The 26,103-nt window shown below is 41.1% G+C and overlaps 2 protein-coding genes across 2 annotated transcripts in view; one reads left to right on the plus strand and one right to left on the minus strand.

Annotated features, from left to right (window-relative positions):
- Positions 1-26,103, plus strand: part of LOC106655811 — a 90,493-nt gene that overhangs the window by 28,817 nt on the left and 35,573 nt on the right. The gene's annotated exons all lie outside the window — the stretch shown is intronic.
- On the minus strand, positions 13,849-14,478 carry LOC106655812. Its single transcript, XM_014376371.2, has 2 exons — positions 14,378-14,478; positions 13,849-14,279 (listed from the first exon to the last, which is right to left on the minus strand). Exons 1-2 carry the CDS (start codon positions 14,384-14,386, stop codon positions 13,962-13,964), a joined length of 327 nt encoding a protein of 108 aa, XP_014231857.1. The 5' UTR covers positions 14,387-14,478; the 3' UTR covers positions 13,849-13,961.

The raw sequence follows: 26,103 nt of genomic DNA on the forward strand, positions 1-26,103 counted from the left end.
GCACTTTAGCCCTTATATAGGCAAAATACATGTTAAATTGGGCGGCAAAACTATTTGGTAACTCCTGAAATTATCGCAAAATAAACATAAAAAAAAAATCAAAAACCCCATATTAAACGTATTTTTCGACGAGGAATCCAATGGTAACCTCGAATTTGACCTTGAACATAACCTCTAAACTATAGCGAACCAAAATTGATTTTTCGCACGGTGACCCCCTTTTTTTATTTCAGATTTGAAAAGAGCGGAAAATTTCACGTTCAAATACATATTTCGTTTTTTTTTTCAAGGTAATTTTAAGGGCCCCACAGTTTGAAAATGAAGGCTCCATTAAAACTAATATTAAACTCAGCCAAAGAGTTTATTCTTGATCTGTGGGGCCCTTAAAATTACCTTGAAAAAAAAAACGAAATATGTATTTGAACGTGAAATTTTCCGCTCTTTTCAAATCTGAAATAAAAAAAGGGGGTCACCGTGCGAAAAATCAATTTTGGTTCGCTATAGTTTAGAGGTTATGTTCAAGGTCAAATTCGAGGTTACCATTGGATTCCTCGTCGAAAAATACGTTTAATATGGGGTTTTTGATTTTTTTTTTATGTTTATTTTGCGATAATTTCAGGAGTTACCAAATAGTTTTGCCGCCCAATTTAACATGTATTTTGCCTATATAAGGGCTAAAGTGCCGGATTTCGGGGGCCTCGTTTTCGGTTATAGAGGCAAATACCAAGATCCTTACCTACATGGCTTCAAACTACATGTAATCAACTACTTTCACATAAAATTTCAAAGAGATTCATGTTACTAGAAAAAAGTTACAGCTTATCGAAATCTCGAAAAAACGCCTTTTTTCATAATGTTGACACCTTTAAACAGCTCTATCTCCGTCGTTTTTGAACCAATCTTAATTCTGCGCACGGCAATTTAAAGGTAATAAAAATACCTTTAAAATGAGACGTTGCAAAAGTAAATACGTCAATCCAGTCGCCTTCTGCATCAATTCAAAAAAAGCTAAAAAACGTCAATTTTGCGATTTTTCATCCCCCTTCATTGCCCCCCCATAACCGGGGGTTGGTCTATCGAGCTCTACATAATTTTTTTACGAAAAGTACATGTCTTGACCTAAAAAATGCGACCCTCAGAGTTAAAAAATATGCACCGGTGCCCGAGTTACAAATATTTGAATAATACGCAAAAATAGGTAAAAACGGCTATTTTTGGACCTTCGAGGGGCCCAAATTTGGGCCCTAAGGCCCCTAGCGGGCTAAAAATTTACCTGAAGGCTATTTTCACATACCCAAATAACATACTAAATTTTGGGGCAGATCCGAGAACCTCCCGCACAAAAGTTGTACATATATGAAAAAACTGCTCATATATATATATTATGCTTGTGTATACGCATTATGTGTGCACGCGTATAAACATATGCACCGCAGGTACACTCGGACGAATATCTATGCAGAGCAGAAGAAAAAAAGTTTACAGCTCCGTGAGTACTACACAGCGTAACGCGTGCTGCGTTCATTATGTCACGAGAGTGCATGTATCGTTTCTTTTCCTTCGCTTTTTTTGCAATTAGACTAATGCACCGGCTCTAATCCGTTATTGTTTGTTGTTTTTTCGATATCTATAGACGACTGAAAAAGGTTATCGGTATGGCCAATTGTCGCGCGTAGCAATGCATATAGAGGCAGAGAGAGAGAATGATGTCGTAAAATTGAATTCATATACGGTGATAAAGTGCGTGCGCAGCTGTAGCAGCAGCAGCAGCAGCTTTTGTTTTGGTTCAATGAATATTATGTAATGAGCGGTAAAATAATGACCAACTTCGGAGCTGCAGCAGTTTTGCAAGCGCGTGCCCCGGTGCGCAACCAACACAATCGACTCTTATTATATTATATATCGGTGACTCATTAAAATATCAAATAGTTGACACTGTTACACATTTGCTCCGAATCTATCGTGGCTCGCCGCTGCTTTCATTATCTCCGTATAGAAATGATACAGTTGAGGCGCGAGCAAGCGACAATTAGTTCGTCGAGTCGTGTTTCGACCTGTGCAGTACGCACCGTTGATTTTTTTCAGTGGCTATATATCTATCGCATTATAAGCTATTAACCTTTGCCGCGAGATTATAACAGCTAATACAGGATTTTAATCGGTTCTACACAGGCCGTGTACATTGGTTAAAAGTGTCCGTGTAAAGAACGTGCGAGTGCACCGCAGCAGTTGTAATTAAATCCTAGGGACGCCGAGTATATAAACGAGACACGACGCGCTATTAGTGCTTGTTTTTAATGTTTATTATGTACACACGCGCGCCGGATAGACACAGACACATTTTTCGATCGCGTATTTTGTCGTACTGGAAAATTGAATTCAACTCTCTGTGGCAGCTACGCAGTCGCATTTTTCTCTAATAAACAATGCACGTGTGCTACACGGCATATATGCATACTGCATATAAGCATGTAAGGCGCGCGCGAGACTCGCACACTGCACAGGTCATACCAGGATATGAACTCTGAGCCGCGGGTAGGAGAACTGTGTCATTTCTCAACTCGGCGCGCGGCCAAGTATATGTATAAGTGGCTAGACACAATATACTGCAGCTGACCTTGTTGTTTTTAGCACTGTGTGTGTGTATTGCGGTTTGTGTGTGAGATACTCAGAACAGTATATTTGTTGCCTGGATAACTATATGTATAATATTTCGCTCGTCTATACATCCATAGCATATATTGTATACAAACCGCTGTTACGAAATGTGTCAAAATTGCATAACAATGGCGCGATTCATCGGCAGCGACGACGACGACGACGACGAAGCCGCAGAGTCAAGCGCCAAAGCGAGAGTTTGCCGATGCTTTCTCCTGTCGTGCACGGCGCGCGCATTGTATATATTATAAGCAAAATCTCAAAGATTCGTGCGCTTTTTTCGCGCAGCTCCAGTACATACATTTTATAATGCGTCGAGTACCAAAAGATGCGTGTAATACGCCTCGTAATTTATATACGCTCGGCATAATAACGAAGGCAGCGTAGTAAATCATAACTGCGGATGCCTTTTGGCCTGTACAACGCACCGTGAATTTTTGCATGCCGCGAATATTTTCAGACGACAAATAAATTTATACATTCGGGCACATCGTCGTCGTCGTCGTCTTCATCGGGTGTTTTCGTAACTATAAGCGAGAGAGCTCGAGCAAAATAGCCACAAAGCGACTTCCCTGTTATTACAAAATCATTACATGGATGTGAGCGCCTGTGCACGCCGCGCAAAAGTATAGAAGGCATGATTATTGGACAGATAGAATTACTTCGTTATACGCTTGAATGCGGAAAAAGTAGCGCGAGCGTTGAGAGTTAGAGACACTGTGTGTAATTTAACGACTGGTAAATGACTCGCGGGAGTCAATGATTTTTCCAATTGCAGCTCGCGCTCCAGCCTATAGACGTATTTATATATACGCAGATAAAATTTCTTCTCGACTCTTGATCTCCCCTCAGATCCTTACACTGCGCTGGCGGCTCTTATTAAGGCAGGAAGAAGAAAAATAAACCACCATGTTTTTATCCCCCGATCGGTAGCGTATATAACGCGGAAGTGTATTGGGGCTACTGTGACTCTTTGTGTGACGATATTTATTACCGACGAGGATAAATCAGTGCTTCAATTAAGCCACTATCCTAGCTCCGCGGTCCGATAAAAAAAATAATAATACGTGAGAAAATCGAGCTTTGTAATATTTTGTCAGAGAAATATATTATTGTACGGTATATCTCGTGCTGTAGACAAGACTATGAGTATGTGGCAGCAACTCGAGTTTGCAATATCAAATTTCAATTTATCGTCCGTGAGCTACAGTGTAAAAATGTGTCTCGCTCGACGTCTAATATATATAAGTAACGCAACGCCTAGTTATTATCTATCCATATACTTCGTATGGGCACACGAGCACTAACGAAGTTTAGTTCGGTATCGCACGCGGGTCCATTGATAAACTCGTATCGATTAATTTTCGCGAGCGCATAAGGTTCAAACGATCGGTGCCGCGCTAGCAGTACTACGCACATGACGCGATGACCTTAAACTCCGTCACGTGTAAAATAGGTGCACACTATAAGTCGAGCGAGACACTCATATAATATTGATTGTGGCAGTGTCAAATGCGATCTGTGTACGCCTATAATGAAATTGAAATTGGCAAATGACCACGGCGCGCAATCATAAGTGTACTCTCGCCATTTTATTACAATATCTATATCTATATGAGCGACGATAAAGATCACCTATGAATAGAGAAATTGAAATTCAAACGGACTTTCATGGATCATTTATTTTGCATCTCGAAAGTGTGCTTGCATTATTATGATAATGCATCGATCACACAGAAGTATAAATACGAATCTCTATATTCTAGGTAGCAGTCGAAAACGCGTCGTTTCTCCTCCGAGCTTTCTCGACCTTTTTTTTTGTCATTACACACGCCAATTACAATAAACCTTATGTACACGATAATATTTGCGTGCGTAATAAACCTCGTGTACAGCGGCTCGAGTGTCTATAAGCGATGATTCACTCGTACGAATGCGCCTGTATAATATAAAGGTACACTTGTATAGGAGATGAAAAAAGGCCACAGGCGCGCGTAGACACGGTAGTCGTCGTCGAATGCATGTGTGAGTGAGAAACCTTGAGTGGTTCACCGCTGGAATGCTGTTGCACACCCGCACAAATACACACCTCTACGGCTCTCTCGCGGAGCGCCGCGCGAGCGTCTGATATTATTATACGGACACACGTGCAGCGCATGGCAGTGCATTATGGGTATAATGTAACGCGGCATGTATACCGCGCCGCTACCGATATGCAGTGTACCCATAAGACACCGCGTGCATAAGCGATACATACATGTTCGTGCGCTATACTCGCGGCTGCTCCATTGTGTATACATATAAATTGCGAACGAGATTTTTTTGCAGCAGCAGAAACTGAAACGCGCTCGAAATGTTTAAAATTCGTGCGTGTATGTATTCGGCGCGGTACAAAGTGAGTATTTAAAATTTCAAGCACATCTCTGCTCGAGGCTCTATATCACGAGGGCGCAGCCGAAAAAGCTTTTGTATGGCAATTGAAAACTTTCCATTGTAGAGCCTTTTTTCATAATAATATAAGTACAACAATAATCGTTGCGGAACGCACAATTCAGCACACATATGTTTTCTACACGAAACCAAAGAAAATCCCAAGAAATATTGACCAATAAATGTAATCATCGAGGAGTTTCGTGAGGGATAGAACCCAGACTGCATGCGAAAAGCCTGTACTCTCTGTAACACGCAACTTAAGGCATGCCGCGCGCATTTTCCTTTATATTATTATATTTTTCGCGATACAGCAGTGTAACTCGAATGGAAGCACGCGCGCAATCACCGATATACTACATACACACACAAGCCGAATTACAATCGTCGAGCTTGGCAGCTCTCGATCGGCAAGCGCGGCTACAGTATCGTACGCGCGAATTTTTCGCAATACCAAGAGGGAGAGAATGCACCGAAATGCGTCGAGTACTGCGTGATTGATAAGCACTCGGGCTATTTTGCCTCTCACGTTTCACGCGGCGCGTTTATACGCGCGCCTGTGAGTGGTATAATGCCTTAGTTTTTGACTTTATCTCTCATTAAGTTATGGCCATTTGGTCTGGTTTGGGCATGTGCCATGAGTAAACGAGCACCGACGATATAAACTCGTTTTTATGTAGTATACGCACTGCGCGTGCGCACGCACGGAGCTAATCGAGATGATAATCGCAGCTCAAAATCGCTCGTAAAAATGCTTTTCTGTATCTACTTTGATATTTATTTAATTTATTTTTCCTCGCGTCAGTCAGAGATGGCGAATAACTTAATGTGTTGGAGAACGAATTAAAGATTTCAATTAAAACTTGATAAAGTTAAAAATTGCCTCAGCTGATGCTGCTTATTACACGTAATGAGCTTTTTAAAAGCCGCTTAAACGCGATCACGCGCGATGGTCTTGCTGCAAAATTTATTCGTCTGCCCCTCCAACTCGTGCAGCGTCATCAAATCTCGATGTACGATGCAGTTTACACTTTATGTGTATAGCCGCGTATAGCATCCGATCGCCGAGAGTGGCCGCAAGTTATGCCGTCGTTGTCGTCGCGCGACGGTGGCAATCGATGACCGAAGGAGTATTACATACGATCATCAATTCCGATATGTTCTATTAAATATACATCTAGATCTTATCGCGGGCGTAAATTATACGCTTCATTAATTCGCCTTTAATGACAACTACTGGCAGTAGTAATAGCACATATCGAATGCGGCGAGAAAAAAAAGCGGCCGCACACATTTATGCGTGACGTAAGAAAATAAACAGATTTGCGAGCCGTTAATGCGAAAATCGAGACCCTAATTATCATCATTATTATATGCATGTGGTCCGAATTTCCAAACGCCGAATATTATTACTTAATGCGCCTTCGCACGGACATATGTAACACTTAGATAATAAGGAGCCTAGGCGTGCGTTGGACGTATACAGGCAGAAACAAATTGAAAAGAGACAGAAAAAAAATAATAAGAAAAAGAAAGGAAGTTGTCATTATTATGCACGCGCGCCGCGGCGCACTGATTGAGGCGTATTTGACAAACGGACAGAATTAGACAGGCCGGCGAAAGGCTATATAAAATGAAATGGATGTTTATTCATTACGCGGGGCTCTCTCGCGTGCGCGGAGAGAAATATTATTATGGCTCGAGAGCGTTTAAAATATATAATATATGAAACGTTTGACTAAATGCCAACAATTCGCGAGCCTACTTTGCGAGAGAGAGAGAGAGGCCGCGGTACGTAATGACTGATTATGATATCAAGATCCTGTATGTATGGACTTTTAATACACTCCCAAGATCTCGAGCATTTTTCTTAGCTTGTATTTTATACTCATGAAGCAGTACGAGAGAGGCATCCGCAAGATCGCGGCCGCGCACAGACATAAATCTCTCTCGTTTGCGGAGTGAAAAATTCACCGCATTCTCAGACAAAACGCCAGTAGCACTATAGGATAGCATATAGCAGCAGTTACTACTCGACAACAGGTAGTTTCCGCGAAATAAAAAAAGCCCTCGCGCGCGCACACATAGAGTCTAGTGCGTCTGTGCGTGCGTGCGGCATTTATAAATCACCGCAAGCGCGGGCGCGAGCAAGTCAAGAAAAACGCAATCTTTTCATCTGCAGCGAATTCTCGAAGGAGCAAATTTATTTTTCTTCGGGCGCTCTTTTTCACGCGTACGTGCGCGGGGATGTAATATATTTCGCTAAATTTTTCATTCGAATTAATTACGGAGAAAGAAACGCATATATTGTAGGATGTCCTTTTTCAGCTTGAATGGCTTAAAATTAATTTCCTAAGTATCCGTTGCATGGATGAAATTGCAAAGATTGTTTGCAAGCAGTATTGAGTTTTGATTTGTACAATTATTTTGACTTTGCTACTTGCAGATTTACAGATAAAGCTGCTTGCCATCTATTGGCAGAGGCTGGCATTAATTACGATTGAATTTCCATACATTCATTTTTAATCACAATGTTTACATTGAAGATATTTTTTTTATATCAGTGCAGTCAAAAGCCAAAGCGTCAGTCGCATCAGTGCAGTAGTTTCAGCCGAGTACGGTCAGGCGGAGTCCGATCGTTTCTTCAAAAATTCTACCCACGTGCGCCGCGGCCGCTGTAAATACAATATCCCTAGAGCATTATAAACAGCAATTAAATCGCGCGGCGCAATCGGCCTATATATCGACGTATGTATAATTACGCGTATAGCTGGGGCAAGCGCGTGATCGCGAAAGCCGTTCACAATAGCTGCTCATGGGTCTGCCGACTACGACGTCCCACGTGGCCGGCCAAGCACGTGCGACACGCCAAGTGCGACCCACACGACCGTGCCTCGACTCGGCGCGTCTATTCGCGTGCTCTCCTAGAGATATGTGTATATGTGTCTGATACAGTGAAGGGCTTGGTAATAATAATATCTGCTGCATTGTAAAGGCCCGCGCGCCGCACGTACTGCTCTCGTGTGCGAGTGCGTACATGCGAATATATGGTGCAGCGGTCTAGCCTCTATTTTTATATCATATGCGATATTTACCTTCACTCTGCCTCCGCTTCGCATGCATACGACGCGGATAACTGTCTCGAGCTCCTATTGTGTGCATTGCGAATTTTTTAATTTTCGTCGTCGTCCGGAACATCGACGCGAGCACTGGGGGAGGGGCAGATAATATTGTATGCAGTGTGCGTGTACTCCGCGAAGCCGCTTTTGAAAATGTAGCTAATGATCGCGAGCGCCGATGTATGAATCTAATATACGCATATAGTATACTTTCGCTTTTTTCTATCTGTACACGCGCTGTATAGGCATCGTATTGTAGCAGTGCAGCCCCGAGCGTAATCGAGCGCGCGCAGGTTGACTATTTTTTTTCCGCCTCGCGATAATGGGCCTGTCGTGACGAACGTCATAATGATATATTTTACGCACTCGATCGACGAGGCATATAATAATGTCCTGTGTATACCGACGGCCGACACGAGATTGGTAATTTGTTAAATATACGTGTACGCGCATGAGTACGACGCATAATACGACCGTGGATAGACAAACACAAAGTATTGGAGACAATACAAGGCATTTTTAAGTTCGTGCCTTCCCCAGAGGTAATGTATGAGTGTTTTTACAACATGAATTTTTCAAAAAATTGCATAGGGTTGTGAGTGGAAATAGCAAGAAACAATATAAAAACAATTACGATACTAGCATAAGTCCGAACTTGTAAATAAGACAGACGGAAACAGAAAAATTATATGGGATTTACAATACGCCATCTGTTGAACAAATCAAAAAACTCATAATCAAACGTGACACTTTTGATTATCACTAAGCTTCAGAACGAATTCTGGAATATAAATCCGTAAATTTCCCTGCAAAGATATAACTCGATTTTTTAATGAATTAGGTACTACGTAAGAGTCAGAGAAAATTAATACTTTTAACTTAAATTCTTATCTGCAAAAACAATTGTGTTTTTGTAGAAAAATGCAAAGAATAAAATTCGAAAATTTTGTTTGTATCGTAACAATATTGATCATAGTCGAAGTTTCATGTTTATCTCTGCTTTTCGATTTCATCAACAGATGTAGTATGGAAAATTCGCGAGCGATAAAAAAATTTCCGATTCGCATATAATGAGTTTTTTAAACACAAAATTCATATTTGTGTATTTTTTAAAGATCAAATTTCGCTGGCTAAAGATCGGTACCCCAAAGCTTTTTTCAACGACGCATTGCCACATTTCTCAAGTTACACGCGGGACCCGAAAATACGTTGACCCAGGTCATAACCGTATCGTTTGGTTTTAAGACTTGAACTCTCTCTCTTTCTATGCGCTCTTGCTGTGGTCGGCATTTTTCGTGCAGATTTATGCCGTGTACAGGCGCTATTTTTCCTCAATTTTTTTCTCTCACGAGCCTTACAGCAGCTGCTATACAGTCTAAACCGTAAAAACTCGTTAGAAAGTAAAACTTTTGCAGTGCGCGCGCGAGCTCTCTCGGGCGAATTTGTAAATTGTTATTTCCCAAGCTCCAAAAAATGGCTTTTCGTGTCAATAATATCGAGGTGAGGTGTATACAAGCTACGCCGCGCTGCAGAGCGCGATATATAGATATACATAATATATGTACAACCTGTTGTGTGCCGCAGCAGTGAACGTCGATTCGCTTTCTCGTAATGCAGGTCAAATGCACTTTTTTTTCTCTCTCTGCTGCTGCCCTCGGTCTATTTATGTGTATGTATTTTGCGCATGCATGTATGCACAAAGCACGATGGCTTATCTCAGCGGCGAAATTGAAGAAATTGATGAGCTCGTATAAAACTACGAACGAACTCCTCCCCCTTTTGTCCTCTTATCTCAATGAACCAATAAAGACCCGAACGTAGTGTGTGCTTCATAAAATCCATGTGGAGCACTCATTGTTCGTGCGTGCGCGCGTCTTACGTAAAACGTGATAATAAACAAAATTAACAGCATACCGAGATGACAATCAAACGGAGGTACGCTTTCTATTCTTCGCGAACCGTAAGCCATTTCCTCGTGGGCATCGGATTTTTCGAGCTGATCTTCTTTCGCAAAGTCGTCGTCGTCGTTGTCATCGATTCTGCCACGCGAAAATTTCGTAATACAGAACGATCGCAAAATCTGCGACACTAAAACACGGAGCACAGAGAGTTGCGGCAGCTGCCTCTCGAACGTGTTTCGTCGCTTTTACTCTCGCACAGCCTTAGATGACAATGATTAGGAGAAAAAAGTTCTCACTTTTCTTTCGACGTCGTGCGCGCTGCACACACTTACACACACATAGATCTCCTTTGCACGCAGACATGCCATTTACTGTTATATCGTTTGTTTTTACGATGTCTTTTGCAATTACGACTTTTCTTTCTCTCACTCTCGAGCGACGTCGACGAAAAAAGCATATGGACGGCGAAGGGGAGAATCGAGGCGTGTGATGTATGTACAGATACGTGTACGACACACACACACACACACACACACACACACACACACACACACACACACACACGCGACTCAAAAGCGACGGATATATGAGTAGAGAAGGTAAAAAAAGTATAATAATATACGAACGAGAGCTGTATAAAAGTGTCTATGCGCTCACCCACTTTTCTTTCGTAGCCGGGCAAACCGGACAGCGACGGTAGCAACAAGTCACCCAGCTCGCTTCTTCGCTGCCCAGGCCTTATATATCATATGAAAGCTCGAGATCGGCGATTATGATGGACGTCGTATGAAACGACAACGCGACACAACAACACTGCGCTGCGTTGGATAACATTTTCGCTGGAGGTCGTTAACCGAGATCGAAACTTTTTGTGCTCGGAAAAATTCATACACACATCATTACGATCTCGTCGCGCGGAAAGTGCCCGCGTTACAATAAATGAAATTGATGTTCGTATATAAACCTCTGGACATAGTAGGATTTTTTTCTCGCGTCATAAGACCTCTGGGAGATGGCTGTGTATACGGCAAGAAACCGATCGCGCGCATTACAAACGTGATCGTCAATTTGTCAGGACACCCAATTATATTACACGCGCGACTTTAAACGATCTTTCGCTTTTCGATTCATGTAAAAGACGAGAGGCGTTATGAACACGCGCGACGCGTGAACACACGTGCGATGATTACACGATGATACATTACATATTATACATATACGCACCGATATTCGCGAGGTTCAATTTATTTCTCATCCATCATCGTCAAAACGTATGTATGCACCTGCACTCCCGAGTGTCATCGAGCCACTCACGCACACGCGTGTCTGAGTTTACGCAATGTCGAATTCGCGTTCTCTTCTTGATTCCAGTTATCTTCGGGTTTATATGTTATATATATGCGCCTTTTTCAGAGTAAGTAGAGAGAGATTCAGTCTTGCATAGGCGACTGCGCTCGTAATTAACGATCATTTGCCGCGCGCGCCCGAACAGCTTCGCGTCTATAGATATTCGACTCGCATTAACTTATACGTACAGCGATTGTTGTATTGAAAATTTTAAGAGTGTTTCATCTCGTATGTAGCCACATGATTGCACACCAATGTGTGCAGACCCTTCGCACGTAGACACACGTACCTATCGCAATTGATAGTGGACTTCTATATACACACAAAAGCTGATGGTGTCGAGCGTCGAACTAATTAGACGGCTCGCGTGAAACCCGCCGCGTACACCCCATGTATAGAGATTCAACGCGTATATAATGTACCATAAGTCTGCCTGGTTTGCGAATACGTGTGCGGCATATTAGGCCTTTAAAAGGCGCGAACGTATCGCGTTTAAAAGCCTCCTATATGTAATGCGAGTCGTCACTTTTTTTCTCGCACGCGCGCGCACCTTTGACGCGGTAATTGACTGAGAAAATTGTTAAAAATTTCCCGAAAGTATTTATACAATTTATACGTCGGGTTACATTATATTCCTGTATATAATACGTGGTATCGGTTTAGACATACATGCACCTTACCTTCCACACACACACACACACACACACACACACACACACACACACGCATACATACTACATACGATACCAAAAATTGTGCTTCCTGCTCGCGCCCGATATATGTATTACAAAATTATATCCAAACGTCATCGACTCATAAGTTATTTTTATAATTGCCCGTGCTTAACGCGGTGCGTGGTGCGTTCAAGTGTAAACAAAAAATCTTGAATTTAATTTTCAGTCGATATATTATTATTTATTCACGCGATTACATACATTCATACATACACACACGGAGTCGCAGCGGTAGCTGTAACCTGTAACAGTGAGAACCTGCGCGTGTATCGAGAAAGCATTTTTCCGCGATCTAATAAATTCTTTTCAATTAAAAACACTTTTTTCTGCTTATTAGTATGAGTCCACGTGAAACTGTTACGTAATTCCTCTAGATCCAGTGCGAGCTGGTGCTTGAGTGCATTATGCGAGGTGCGGGAGTAAATAAAATAACTCCATACATATCTTACTTCTTTCATTTTTGTCGAAATTCTCATTCAATCCAATAATATCGCATTATTGTACTATTTTTTTGTCTAAAAAAATCGATCTCTCCTAAAAAAAAAACGCTATCCCTGATACGTAAGGAAAACCAGTTACAGTTTTGGCTCACTCAACAGATGAAAGAATTTCAATCAATCGGCTCACCGCAATTCATTACCTCTCTTATTAAAGCACACACAGTAGCGCCCCACTACATTATGTACAGGTATTTATGCCAGCTTGGCCCACTCGCGACAATTTCATTTCACTTTTCCTTTTTTTGCGTTGTGTCCAAGCGCAGCAGCAAGTGCAACTATAAAAGTTACCTATTATATTGTTACCTCCCTCCGCTGCGACGAAGCGCGAACCTTTCGATGTGAGTGCGTGCTGTTCTTGTGCGCGGTGGATTGAGACATGCCCGCAGCGGTGTGCGGCGCGCCCGCGCTCCCGACTCTCTAATTGAATTTGCCCGCGTGCACTGCGGACACACACGCGATTTTTCGACCATAATATAATGCCACACGCGGCGGCGGTGGGCCTGGATTACGCGCACGCATTTCATTTTCGATCGCACTGAGCAGTACAGTGTTGTATTCTTTTACCTTTTTTTTCTCTTTTTTTGTCTTCATATTCTCGCAATTTATGCATGTATTTTCTTGCTGTGCAGTCCCCACCCCGCCTCCGTTGGTTTTTCGTTCGGTTGGGTAATAACAACATTATAATACTGGCACACAAATCGACTTGGTGTATACACAACGCACCGTGGGGCCAGCAGCAGCTGCTAAATATCGGGCGACTTTTCCATTGGCCACGTGCAGCTTTTAAGAAAAAATTGAGCTTACATATTCGTTGCGACTTTTATGAATTATAAACCATAGTAATAAGTGCGGTATTGAGAGAATATCAATACTATATGTACCATACACGAGTGCGAGATTATCTCACCGATCGTGTCTGCTGCATATTATAAGTGTGCCTCCGCGTGCGCGAGCGACGTTATGTAATTTCGAGCGCGTATGAAAAAAAAACTTGCCCACATTTAGTCGATCGCCGCGCACATTCACGCATACATACATACATACACACATACAATGTAATAGAAGCCGCAACGTGTTTTAAATCATAACGATTTATTGATTAAATATCGTTTTCGTGAAAACTAGTTCAACGTTAATGAATTACGAGCATAGAGTGAAAGATGTGTAACGCGCTCGAATTGCACCGCGCTTTTCACACGCACTCTTGAGCAGGAGGCACTTGACACGGCATTGAGATTTTTTTTTTATAATTTTTATATTCATTTATTTTTATCAATTTATGACGCAATTATCGCCGAGACAGCCTGTTTGAGATCGTTCGGTCGTCGATGTTGTGGTCGTCGGTTCGGTCGTTGTTCGATCGCCTGGCACGATGGAGTAGGCCAGCGATTCGTACGAGGGTGGCGCGAAATTCTCATAGGGCGGCGGTGACACGTCCTGAAGCTCAAGCGCAATATCGGGTCGTAGGGTCGTCGTCCGCAAATGAGTGTACGGATTCCAGTATCCGTATGGTGCCGACCACATCGGCTTGGCCGAGGATAGATCTACGATGACTACGAGCGCGACGAGCGCTAAAAAAATCCATTGTGCCTTTTTTACACGCGAGGCATGGAGAGTAATTAGTACATTATAATTATAATAAAATTATTAGAAGAAATTCGTATAAAGTATTCCGGAGTTTTACTCACTGATGCCATTTTCTGTGTGTGTATACCGTGTATATATCGCGTACAACGATTCTGAATTTTCTCCAGCCAACCTCCTAATGAGAAAATCGTTCGTGTCTTATTGCGCCTTGCGACTATTACTAATAAGCGTAAGCTTGAATTATAAAAGCGTGGCACGTTTTTTGCTTCGACACGAACTAGCTGGCTTTATTGAATCGAGAAACATGACTTTTCATGACTTACACGTCGTCACGCTACTCTAACCAATCGATATATTTTTTTTCGTTCCATTGTGTAGTGATTTTTAAAAGGCAAAGAGAGTATAGACGAAAAAAAAATTGCAAATTCGCATCAATTAGTTACTACGAGCGTAGCATCGTTTAGCAAATAAGCGAACGGTGGTGATTGTTTCGTTTTTTTGTTGCCACGCGAAAAGTATAATATAACCATAGGATCGCGCGTCAGATACAAACCGATATTTAATCGCTTCATTAAAAGTCGATCTGTATACATACACACACACTCGTGTGCGCGAGCTCGAGTAGAGTAATTGAAAATAAAAAAAACTCGAGCATAAACATTATTTACGATCTACAATGTTTATATCATTGAAGAGATTAAGAAATAGTGTAACTTATTATCGAGCCGATACATAGCATGTATATTATGGACTGCCACTATTTGCAATCAGCTCGCGAGTTTATGCGGCATTATTATACGAATACTACTGAATTACAAGTCATAATGTCGGCATTGTTGCGATCGAGAATTCATTATTAAACGATTCGACACAGTCGTACATCACCCCTCACGAGACTTTATCAGTCGAGCGGTCTCGAAAACACGTGTAAAGCGTTATTTAGTGCTTTTTTTCGACAGTAGCCGCACTACAATCAATACGGATAGAAATTTAATATTTTTTCAAGATCCATGATTTTTTCCTCGAGAAAAGGTCTGATAAACTACATCACTCGTCTTCGCAAATGTGATCGCGACGATCGAAAACTTTCTTTCGATAGCTCAAAGCCGAATTATAATTTGACGGTTGTGGAATCAAGATTATTTATTACACATAACTTTTTATTTAATATTCTTCCAAATTTTTTTGTTAATATATAAAAATACCACGGAAGGAAATCCAGTACGAGGGCTCCCGATTTGTCGAAAGTGCCGGTATATTCCTGCTGAACTGCTTTAAGTACTTATATTATTATTTTTACTTTGCCACTTGCAGATTTACAGATGAAGCTACTCGCCATCTATCGGTGGAGCCTGGCATTAATTACGATTGAATATTCATAATTCTTGTATAATTAAGATTTAAACTAAATAATCCTAAAATAACATTAATTTTCAATTAAAATGCTCAAATTTGAGTGTAGATCTGCATTAAAAAGTTTTTTTTTTGTTAACGGTGTACATCGATCGAAGCTTTATTGTACAATTATCGTCCGTCACGATCTCACGCATGCGATGCGAGCCGCGAGGAAAGTTTGACAAGCGGCACATAACTCACGTCCGCGTGTGCAGCAACATATATATAGTACTGAGAGAGAGAGGACTTTCCCGCGGCGGCGGCGGTGGCGCGAAGATGACGCGCAGGATAGCTACACATTTTCACTCGCCTCCGTGCTGCACAGCTAAGACGCTTCGGCGCACGGATTGTCGCGATTCTTACCCACACACACACATACACATAAACTCACTCTCTTTTCCTCGTTGTTTAGCTCGGTATAAACTATATAGTGTATTACGTTACTTTTACGGAGCGCGCAATGACGCAAGAGTTCCTTTTTTTTTATTCAACGTATTTTTTTTCTCCGTCTCTCCGTTTTTCGCGAGTTTCTCGCATTGCACAGCGTCGCAGACACATCGAAAAAGCGAGTTCGATGCTCCGAGAATCCGAGCGCACTCGCGATTCGGCCGATGGTGTTGTAGAAAACTCGCGCGCATACACACACTCGTACACAGGAGCGACGGAGAGTGTATTATCCTTACGTAAATGCGAGAGAGACGCGGACGCATTAAGTTGAGGAATTTTCGCTTTTTTGGCGAGAAATATTCGTCACCTGACAAATGAGCCTTTTTCTTTTCTTTTTTTTTCGCGTGAATACCATGCGTACGACGTAAATATGTCTCGAAGCGTACTATACTACTCGCTCGTCGAGACCAATTGTCGGAGGAAAGATCATAAACGTTTTCAAAAATCGAAGCGAACGTATAATGATGCGTACACCACGGCGTTGTATTATTACGCGGCAGCGACGTTGTGTACCTCGCTCGAATTACGTAAACGCAGCGGCGCATGGAAAAAAGTCCGAATTAGCACGTAAATCCAGTCTCGGTTCATTTTTTCTCTTTTTTTTCTCTCTCATTTTCCCGCGTTACGTACGCACGCGCGTACACATAATATAATCTCTGCGTCCTTAAAACGCGCAAAAAACCTATGCGATTAAAGCTGCGTGGCGCACATAGGCCAAGGTCACGATACACACAATATACACGTAAGGATATTATACGATCGAGTCGATTCATCCTAAATCGAAAGTGGAACGCGGCATGGATTTGAATAATAAATACGCGTGCACGAGTGACTTTGGAAATTAAGTCTTGTCATTTGCCATAATTATACATGGAGAGTTATTGAATGACGATGACAACGTACCTTTGTAATATACGCATCGAAAAGAAGTAATTTTGCATGCGTATCATCTTGGTCACACGAATTAAAATGATGAATTTGAATGAATTTGATCGTAGCTGCCCGTAAATGCAAGCCCGTAAGGGCAAAAGAGATCTGAGGAGGCCTTGTGTGCTTTAACTCTTTATTTAAAAACTCTTAACACTAAATAGCAAAGTTTTGCGAAAAGTTATATATACATTATTAAAACTACTTCGATGATTGATCTAATTTATATAATTATTTTTACTTTACCACTTGCCGGTTTTTCGAAATATAGGCACTCGCTATCTAGTGGTGAAGGCTTGAAGTTGTATTATCATATTCAAAGTGACTAAAAACTGGTCTAAATTTTTCGAAACGATAGAATTGTCATTATCAGGTCATTATAATGCACTTAATATCTACAACAAAACATGAACAAATATGTATATACATTTTCATGTATTTCTATTAGGAAAATTTTTTGTCAAAAAAAGGAAAAAGAGGGTATTTCATTGGAAAAGTTCACGAGATAGGTTGAAAAATCAGTCGAATGTACACGTGAGAGTAGCATCTCTATACGGTATAAAATATCGCTAATTCGACTGCACAGCCACTATTCATACTTTATAATGGAAAGAAGCGAACGAATTTCCTCGTATGACGACATCATCGATGTGCTCGAGAAGATATATAATGAAATTAGTTGGTGAAAAGTGCGCTAATTACTGTAGCGGGTATGAAATTGCTTATAGACACGCTTTTACCTCGCACTGATTTAATTATATTCATAATTTAATGATGATAGGTTGTTCAAAGATTCGATTATCGTAAGATTGGTACAGTCTGTGCTTTCGATGAGAGCTTTTTCTTATTAATAATGGTGAATGTGGTTGATTGAAAAAAATATTATTATTAATAATTCACTTTAAACTTGTAAAATTTAATCATCAGTACCCCTCGATCGAAAGAGAAAGTGTACCCGAAGCTAATAAAATTGATGATTAGACTATAACAAAATTTTACTTTTTATCATAATCTGAATGAAAATCGATTTTACGCAAAAGTGCGGCTGCATGATAAATAATTCTTTTCATTATTTTCCCGACTCTTGTAATCAAGCTTTTACAAGTTAGTCAAGATGAATGATCCGCCGACGTGCAGCAGAAATTTTCTCATACGCGACTGTCAAAGGCTCTACTCCGCGACTCGAGATTTACTACGAAGAAAAAAAGAACAAGAAAAAAAATGATCGCTAGCTGCTACCGTTCATATTAACGCTCGGATACAAGCTGGACGTTAAACACATACTTGTCACACACGCGCGGCGGATGCCTCGTAACATATGAATTCACACACACACGCACTCGTTCGCTATATTACCGAGCTATATATAATATGAATTTATGATTGATTCGAGTCGCGGTATTTATATGCACTGGCCAACGCGACGTACACGTATATATTTATCGAGTCATTTTGTAATGTGTGTCAGAGCCCATATGTAATAAATAATATCAAACCGGCGGTCGCTGTACGGCTGAGAAAAAGATGGAGAACGAAGAAGAAGAAAAAAAAAGAAGTGAAACAATGTCAATGTCAGGCGCGTATAATCCCATAAGCTCTGCACGCGGCAATTATGCTCCGTATATAACGTAAAAAGTACCCTATACGTTCTCTCGCGAGCGCGAATATTTCTTCGCTCGATACAAATACATTTATATACAAAGACGATCGGATGCGGACGCGTGAGAAATAACGTGTATCATAATACCTATACGCAGCAGTGCGAGTGTAGATCGACTTCTCTCTCGACAGATTTTGCAATACGATTTTATACGCACCCGCGATGCTATATAGCTGCTGCCGATCGCATTTACGGAATAATACTCGCTATATATGTATAAATGCGCCTGCGCCCGAGCATAGGTACACCTTCACTTTTTCTATTATTCGCGAGAGAGAGAGAGAGAGTTGCATACGCACATACACACACATACGCTTAGCGGCCTCGTTACAATTAAAACTCGCGCGTGTGTATGCATGTGTGTGCGAGCGAGTGCACACGCATACATAATGCCCTCTTTGCGCGCCCGCGTTGCGCAGCTTTTGTTACATATAAGTAAACTTGCGGCGGTCACTTTGCACAATGAGGTGGAATTTTAATAGGAACGCGTGCGCAATTGTGTTTATTACATCGGATCCGCGCGCTGCTCTTTACTGCGAGCTTGCGGAAATTTTCTACCGAACCTAAAAGACACGATGGTATCGCATCTTCCGCGTAACGGTGTCACCGTCGAAAATCCGAGCAATCGAGTGTATCTTTACGGCGATCGAGCTTAAACGCGTGAATCGGTTTCGAAATACCGATCTTTTACGCGCGCGACAGTCCAATAACTCAGCGGCAGTAGCGCACTCGGACTGCCCAACGCACTTTTATCGAGATCCAATTAGATCATAATAAACGCGGCTCGCGCGTGTTTATACATACATTTATATGTGTCTTATTACAAGCATATTCCAGCCACGATCTCGTATTTTACGTGCTTAATGAGAAATATTGAATAAAAAAAATGATATGCCGCTAGATGGAGAACGTTTCGCGCGTTTGTTCAATATTCATGATCGGGTAAAGAGCTTGTAGTCGACTTCTTTTTTCATACATATCCTTCTTTCTTCGTCTAAATACACGAACGTAAGTTTGCGTCGATTTATCACAGGGACAATTAATTATATGAGTAATTACGGCTTAAAGGCTAAACGTTTTTCCATTTCTCACCCTAACGATAAAATTATAACGCGCATAATATCTCCGCGTTTATACTGATTTTTTTTCTCTCTACCAGTGTGCCAATGCTTCGATGCAATAAATAGAGACTATGCTACTAAAGCGCAGTACCTGCAGTCAGAAATTAACAAATCAGTCCTCGAAAACAAACATCATAAATATCCAAACTCGACTGCTGCTGTTGGCAGCCTGAAGCGAGCTAATACAGCGACATAAGCTGTTATATACGGTACACAGGTAGATATACGTGCGCGTCATTCATCGGAGCGCGAGCGGTGTGATTATCGAATGCTAAATGGATGGAGGTTACGCTCGGCTATTACGAAAGGATACATCCTCGGAGGATATGTAGAATTCAATTCAAACCGAAGAAGAAGAGCGATTTTTCTGAAACATCCATCATTGGGCCCGTGACATTAAAAGAAAAATATTTTAAATTAAAAAAACCGGTAAAGTGAAAAGCGAATAAAAAGTATGCGCGCTGCACCGAGTACACATAACGAGTCCGGATATTGTGCGACGATTAACGCTTTTACGAGCTGTTACGCAAAAAAAAAAAAAAGAACTGCGCACACAGCGCGTGGGGAATTTGCATGTATGCACGCGCGGCTCATCCTTTCTCATTCGGCGCGTAATTTACGCAGGGCCCCCGTTTAGAGAAAGTCGTTTTCTTTTGTATCGCATTTCGCGCTGCTTGCGCGCGGCGCAGTAGTAGTTCCTTAAACGTTCAGAAAAAAGGAAGGAAAGCAGCAACGCGTCATTTCGTCGTATCACGTGCGTATGTGTGTATGTGTATGTATGCAAAAGTCATCTATAATTCAACGTACCGGAGGTGCACACCGCACGGGCCTTGTTACCTATGTATAATTAACCCGCGAAAAAAACTAATTCTCTGGAATGGCACGTATTAGATAATTATTCGGAGAAATTGGAGCAGCGCAGCGAGAAGTACACACATGTACGAGCGAGCGATATGGTAATGTTACATCGGTTGCCGGTATGCACATATATAATACGGAGCGAAAAAATCCTGCAGCCAATTGACTTCTCGTCGTTGGTCAGCTCGTCGCGTTACGACAGGCAGCGAGAAATGCAGAATTTTTCGGGCGAGTTTCTCGCATTATATTTATGCCTACGTATCTCGAGCCAGCGTCTGAGCTTGTGCCAGTAATACCTGATTCGAGAAAATGAAAAACTTTCGCATCATATATACGTTTCGTACGAGCGCCTATAAACAGTGTGATTCGTTGGAGGTGTATATGATCGTTACGAGGAGTGCGTAGAACATGTGTTTCACGGTACGACAAAGTAGAATCAAATAAAGACAGAACAATTAAAACTTATATACAAGTATTTTTACTTTGCCACTTGCAGATTTATAGAATAAAGGTACTCGCCATCTAGTGGTGAAAATTAGCTTTGATTATAAGATCGAGTATTCTTATACATTTTTTTATCAACTAACGCAAAAAATATATCAGTATTGTTACATTAATTTTCAATCAAAAGTTTTAAATATGAGCATAGAATAAAATCTTTTTTTTATTCATTGTCAGCTCAAAAATAATGTAAACATTTATACGCTAAATAATTAAAAAAAATGTTTTCAATTTTTTATTGAATTCATTTATTAAATAGCTTCATTTTATTAAATAATTAGCTCTATAATTAATATTGTAATTCGATTAGTTATTGTTTAAAATGACAAAATATGACCAATCTCTTCATATTTTCTGACCACTTGTGTGCCACGCGCGTTCGCACCCACGTGCAGCAGCCGCCTCGTGAGAGCTAGCCTGCGTGCGCGACACTTCGTACTTAACGCACACGTGGCGCGATATTTTATGAATAAATATAGATAATAATATGGTAAAATCCATTAGGCACGCGTACCTATTTATACATTCGCGTAATTCATCGATTCGTAATTATTTTCCAAGCCGCGGCGCGTTCCCTTCACACCTCTCGAGTGTTGCTGCTGATCTCCTCTCTTTTCTCGAGCTTATATGGCTTTTACACCTCGTGCGCACACACGCATTATAATCTATAAGGTCACGGGTGAATCGGGCGCGCGTAAACATAAAGACTCTCGCGAGCGAGGAGATTATTTCTTCACGATCGCGCGAGCGCCGTAAATATATGCCTTTAATTACGTCGAAGTGAGGAAGGGGCTGCTGCAATGCGCGTACATCGATAAAGTACGCGCATACGTCGCTCATACTCGCGAATGTTTGTTAAGTTGTGTATTATGTATGGTATACGCGTATATGATGTACGCAATATAATAAACGCTGCGTATACGTGAGCTTTTTTACTTTACACGCTCCGATTTATATTTACAGCGCCGCGCGTTATGCCTTCGATAATATTACAATATGTACGCGTAGACATATTGTGCAGGTCGACGCGCGGGTGCCCTCGCGAGTACGTGTATGATGTCTATTGCGAGTACACATCGTTACATAAATTAAAAGCTTGTACTCGCGGCGCGTTAATTGGAGGTGCACCCGAGAGCGAGAGAAAATATTATGCATGTATAGACGCGAGCGTAATATTTTGATGGATGTTGCGGCTAAATGCTCTGCTTGTCTCGCGGACTTTTTTTTGTTGCGGCCTCGTTCGTACTTGTACATATTTATTATATACGCGCCGATGAAGATATAAATCTGCCGATACTTTGTCTGTGTCCGTGTGCTATGTATGTACAATTGGATCGTTGTTAGCTGCACTAAGACATGTCTTTGTACGCGAGTGTGCGCGCGAACGTCGGTATGTACATAACGTCACGATTCATTAGTCGATACGTTTGTTGGTTTCGCGACGCGAGTGTGTCAATTAAGACACGCACGTGCAAAAGCGAATATAAATTCGTGCCGATTTTCATTCGCTTTGTTCGCCTCGAAGAGGGATGTATTAATTTATACTTGCGCTCGAGATATATGCGGGAGGAAATGCCGAACTTTTTTACGGGGATTTTGTGTGTATAATGTACAACAGATTGCCCAATCTATAGAATTTTACACCCTGGCGTGCTTTGGTGAAATTTGTTTTTCCCCGTAACGATATGTATACGCGGTATTGTAGGTATAATTATCGAGTCAAAAATAAAAATGTATGTTTTATCGGCTAATAAGTAAAAAGCATAAAAGTTACGGCTTTATCTACGATTGTTTCGTTGTGGCAGCAGATACAATATTACGTATGCTATACATCATATCGATGTCGAAAAATGTACTAATGTATTTTTCCTTTTTATCTTGTTTCAGGTAAGGCCCTCGAATCTCGGAAAAATCAAATGATAAAATACGTCCACGAGCTAAAAATATGAAGACAAGGTTTGTTGTAAACTTGGCCCCCGCCTGAATTGGCAATAATGTATATCTGAAAAGATCAACAGTAAGTTTTCGAGTACGACGCATTGTTTCTGCAACCCTGTATATTATTAGAGAAAACAAAACGATCTTTCAACAATGGCAGGTGTCGGTGTATTTTATCATCTTTTTCTAACCACAAAAGTAATTCTAAAAAAATTTTTTACTAATAATAAATGTGAAATAGCCAAGCGAATAACAAAAGTAACGATTAAAAGACACGTAAAACTTCCGAATGCACGTACGTATAGCAGCTTATTAGTCAATCGGTAACATGTATAACACGAGGCACTTGTGAATAATGCAATAATATATAATTCTAAAGGCAAAATCGTAACGTTGAAAAATTTCGACACCGCATCGAAAAACATATTTTTTTTTATTTCAAATAAATAGCAAATGGGAAAGCTTCCTCGATGCTACAAATGTGTATAATAAGGATCGGATCGAATCGCGGCACGCGTCGAGACTCTCTGCTCTATGTATAATCTAAGCGCTTATTGTGCAATCTATTACCGCCGAGGTAGAGAGAGAGAGGATTGCGGGTTCATCATTGAATAATTCATGATCGAAAAAAAAGAAAAAGTCCCGATTCGAATTCAATTAGTTAAGCTCCGCATGCACAAACGTTTCATCGCATCGTATAAATATAAAATATCAAGTGAGCCGGAGAGAGGCACACATACACTTGCGCCGCGCGCACGATAATGTATTACGCTTCATCGGCTCGTGCGTCTGTAATAGCCCAGTCGTGCAGCACACACATATATGTCGGTGTATAATAGTAGCAGTAGCTAATGTAGCGGATACACGTATGTGTGTGTGTGTGTAACGATCGCCACTACAGATGCAGTTGTAATCATTATCCACGGCTCGATGATTTGCATGAGAGAATCTCTCTCGCTCGCTCTATCCCCTTATATACCTCTAATTCTTCCATCGTTTACGGATAGCGAATTCACTTTTCATGTAATAGTGGCGGCTCACGACTACCTGCGCACACTACACTATACGCTTGACTTGCGATCCGGCTGTATAATAAGGCGTAATGGTTACCGATTTTTTCCTCTCTTTATCTCTCGCACTAAGCATTTTTTTTTTAAATACTATACTGCAGTAGCGGCGCGCGTAACGCAATTTCAATTGGATTATGTCATAAAACTCGACGAATATATCGACGATCTTAACCAATATCGATTAATACATTTTCTTATTTTTTTTGTCGATCGAACGAACGAGGGGGTGTATATTATATTGTAACGCCACGCCTGTGCGCGTTGAAAATTATTGTATCATATACGGCTTCATTTTCAGCCGATGCTTCGTTCGAGTCGAGGCCACGCGCGGTGTATAACGCACACACAAACAATCCGATACCGATCTTGGATATCATGCTTAATGTAACAACACTTTCTTTTTGCGCCCGAAAAAGGAAAGCCACGCGGCTCGTTTCGGGCTGTCGGACGATCTATGTAGGTGCTGCTCATCATATTTTGTGGAGTTTTTCTTTCACAAAAATTCGCAAATTCTTTTTAATTTTATTTTTTATTTTTTTTTGAAGTGAAAACAATCGAGTTTTAAAATAAAATAGAAATTTTACGCGGTTTCCTTTTGTTATCGACTCATTTTGGCACGCAAAAAATGTGAGCTCGTAAAAGTTGGGAACTGATCGATTGCTGTCGATTCTCAAACATTTTTTTACTGGTAATCTGTAGCTATGCATAGAAAATTTCTCGCGCACGTATGCCATTTCAAATACAAACGAAAGTTCGACAGAATTCGAACGGGAGAGGGAGGAAAGTAGATTTTAAGATTTTTCCATGTGCTGTGATGAAAATGTTATTTTTTGTTAACAGATCATTTTAATCCCATTTTTTGTTAGAACTGAACACTTAAAGTTGAGGGGCGTATTAAATAGAATTTTTTATCTAAAGTTCGATTTTTTTTACGAATCGTTACACTTCAAGAATAAATATGCTAGTAAATCATCTTTAACTTTAAATTACGAGTTTTCAAAGCCCGTGTACTTTTTATAATATTTTCGCACATCCTATACAAACGATCATGAATGCTTTGCATTTCTCTCACCGAAAGCGCTTCAATTTTTTTCGAGAGGAAAAAAATCAACAAAGTATATCAAGCATAGTCACGAATACTTGGGATGGGAACGTTATTAAATCCGAATGGCAAATATCGATAAATCAGCAGCGGTAGCAGCGCGCGGGAGTTCGGCTGTCTTTTCGCAGCTCGTTGTACAAATATACGCGCGGGTGTATACGTGTGTGTGAGTTTGTGTACGCTCACAAGCTATACTTAATGTAGGCTAAAATTATACATAAGTACACATCGAGTCGAGTTACTGTTCAAGCAGCAGAAGACGAGGTATGTATACGTAGCCGAGGTGTGCGATTGATGCACTTTCTATATACAAACGCGCGTGTGTATAGCACGTATTATGGGTATTACGTATGTGTATCTAGATGTGTATAATAGGAGTGCAGCGCTCGAGGTGGGCCTCAAGATGCTCTCTCGGTTGTCACGGTTGGCTGATTGCGACGCGAGCTCGTAAAACTAGATCGATGCGGGCTCGAAATTCGATTCGAGGAATTTCTCACTTTTAAATGAACTCCCAAATGCGTTTCAGTAGATCGCTTTATGGATGAATTCCAGATATATATAATATTCATTGTGCCCAAGCTCAGCAGTCTACGGCACGCGTACGTATATATAGAAGCTAGTTATGCAACGCAAGTATTATACAGCTGCGAGCTCCTATATAGATGAGCTTCGTACACTATGTATTTATAGTTGCGCGCACGCCAAAAAACCGCAACTTCAAGAGTCGCGCGCGCATAACTTAAATTTACAGCGATTGTTTCTGATATTATGGCACACACACACACACACACACACATACATACGCGGC

The sequence above is a fragment of the Trichogramma pretiosum genome, unplaced genomic scaffold, assembly GCF_000599845.2.
Source record: "Trichogramma pretiosum strain Unisexual culture from Peru unplaced genomic scaffold, Tpre_2.0 scaffold49, whole genome shotgun sequence".
Taxonomy (NCBI): Eukaryota; Metazoa; Arthropoda; class Insecta; order Hymenoptera; family Trichogrammatidae; genus Trichogramma; species Trichogramma pretiosum.